The 1,890-nt window shown below is 34.7% G+C and overlaps 1 protein-coding gene across 1 annotated transcript in view; it reads right to left on the bottom strand.

Annotated features, from left to right (window-relative positions):
- The window catches only part of HELRODRAFT_184132 (hypothetical protein), a gene marked incomplete at both ends in the record, with an annotated part of 3,905 nt that extends 2,112 nt beyond the window's left edge, over window positions 1-1,793 (bottom strand). The window contains 7 exons of the mRNA XM_009016202.1: window positions 5-82; window positions 325-485; window positions 716-842; window positions 963-1,090; window positions 1,153-1,395; window positions 1,465-1,686; window positions 1,775-1,793. Of these exons, the coding sequence (XP_009014450.1) occupies window positions 5-82; window positions 325-485; window positions 716-842; window positions 963-1,090; window positions 1,153-1,395; window positions 1,465-1,686; window positions 1,775-1,793 (978 nt within the window). The remainder of the gene's footprint in view (window positions 1-4; window positions 83-324; window positions 486-715; window positions 843-962; window positions 1,091-1,152; window positions 1,396-1,464; window positions 1,687-1,774) is intronic.
- Between the last annotated feature and the right edge of the window lie 97 nt (window positions 1,794-1,890).

Consider the following 1,890-nt stretch of genomic DNA (forward strand, 5'->3'; position numbering starts at 1 on the left):
CGACGCATGCAGCGTTGCAGATATTTTCGGAAATCTTTCCATACTTTCCGTACGTGTTTCCACAGTTACAAAATGCACTGCTCTAGTCGTAGTATATATTTTCATAATTTCTCAAAGGTATCGACAACAAACACACAATGCATGAAAATAGGCGCAAACCAGAGCATCACACACACGTTGCATGGATCTGGGTCGTGCTGAAAAACATTTGGATCTATTTGAATTCGAACCTGTAACTGCCACAGCAACGCTAAGAAACTTAACCATTACACAAGCGTTTTGCTCATTTGACACTACTTTATTGTAAGATAGTTTACTTTAAACCTGCACTCCAGCGTACGAGAAGCCGTTTTCTAAGCAGTAAGTTAAGCATTTTTCAATTGTCAATGTCCCTGACATCTGTACCGATTTCAGGTTGAGATCTCTGTTGATTAGGATGCTACCAGCATCCAGATAGCATCCCATATATCCTGGACTGGGTTGTGCTGAAGAACATTAAAATAGTAAGACCAATAAAATTTGAATAAAATATCATATAAATAATTAGTAATAAAATAATAGTAAAACCAATAAAATTTGAATAAAATATCATATAAATAATTAGTAATAAAATAATAGTAAAACCAATAAAATTGAATAAAATATCATATAAATAATTAGTAATAAAAAATTAAAAAATTAATTTCTGGCGTAAATTATTATGGCATCATCCCACTTGAATAAACAGCGTTCAGATCAGTCTCGTCGCAGACTCCAGTGACTGAGTTGCAGTAGGAGAAGCAAGAGGAGGATGGATAGAGATCCGTTGGAGCGACTGCCGCACAAAAACACCAATGTCTTTCCTTTTCGCATTGATTTTTAAAATATCGAATTAGATACACATATTTAAGAGACATAAATGTGTGTGTGTTTTTTTATGATACTCAAATATTTTATATTTATCAGATGTCGTTAGTTCGTACCCTGATAGTAGCGTATGGATAGTTCATTTCCTTACACAATGTGATGCATATATCAAGGGAGGATTCGTGGAAGGTAGCCTGCTTTTGAAAGGTCCTAAAACAACCGACATACTTGTACACAGTATTTTCTAAGGGAAAAAAATATTTATCGACAAATTCAAAATAAAAAATTGTTTAAAAAATACTTAACCAGATCCGTAGACTTCCAGTTCAGAAAATGTCATCCTATTAGCGCTAGTAGCCTTAGTAGTTGATTGTTGGACAATCACGTATCTGTATGTGTTATTTCCATAGTTACAATCAACTCTCAGCGGTTGGGCTGAGGCGCTATAAGTTATCGGTCCAGTGGTGCAATTATCGTAGGTCCCTCGTATCGCGCCATCTGAGTTTTGATTCACCGTGTTCGATAACCCAACAATGAAGCCTTCCATGCCTTTAAATATATGACATTAACTAAAAATTAATTATCAACAGTTGCCAACAGCACATTTATTTTACAAACCTTGAAGATCAAATGTGTATAAAACAGCGTACAAAACTTGATAATTTCTCGTCAAATCAACTATGAACCAGTTCTTAAAGGGTGTTGTTTCGGTCGTCAATTTACATAAATTGTTATTTCCTTTGCTGCCGTCAACACAATTGTTTGCGATGTACGTTGAATCAGGTGTGCTCATATAGGCAGGCTTCTTGAGTGCCACATTTTCATATTGCAAAAAACTTTCTGCAAATTTTTCAATACGTTACAAGTATTTTATTTCATTTTTTATATGAAAAATAGCTTCTTTCAAAGTGTTGGAAACAAAACCAACTATTGGTATAAACTTCCATTTCGACGAATTGAACAGCTTTATGCACTAAATCTGTCACATATTGCTCGACCTGCAACGATTGCTGTATAATAACGAATCTGTAAAATTTTTCTTGG

Source organism: Helobdella robusta (assembly GCF_000326865.2).
Source record: "Helobdella robusta unplaced genomic scaffold HELROscaffold_175, whole genome shotgun sequence".
NCBI classification, from domain to species: Eukaryota; Metazoa; Annelida; class Clitellata; order Rhynchobdellida; family Glossiphoniidae; genus Helobdella; species Helobdella robusta.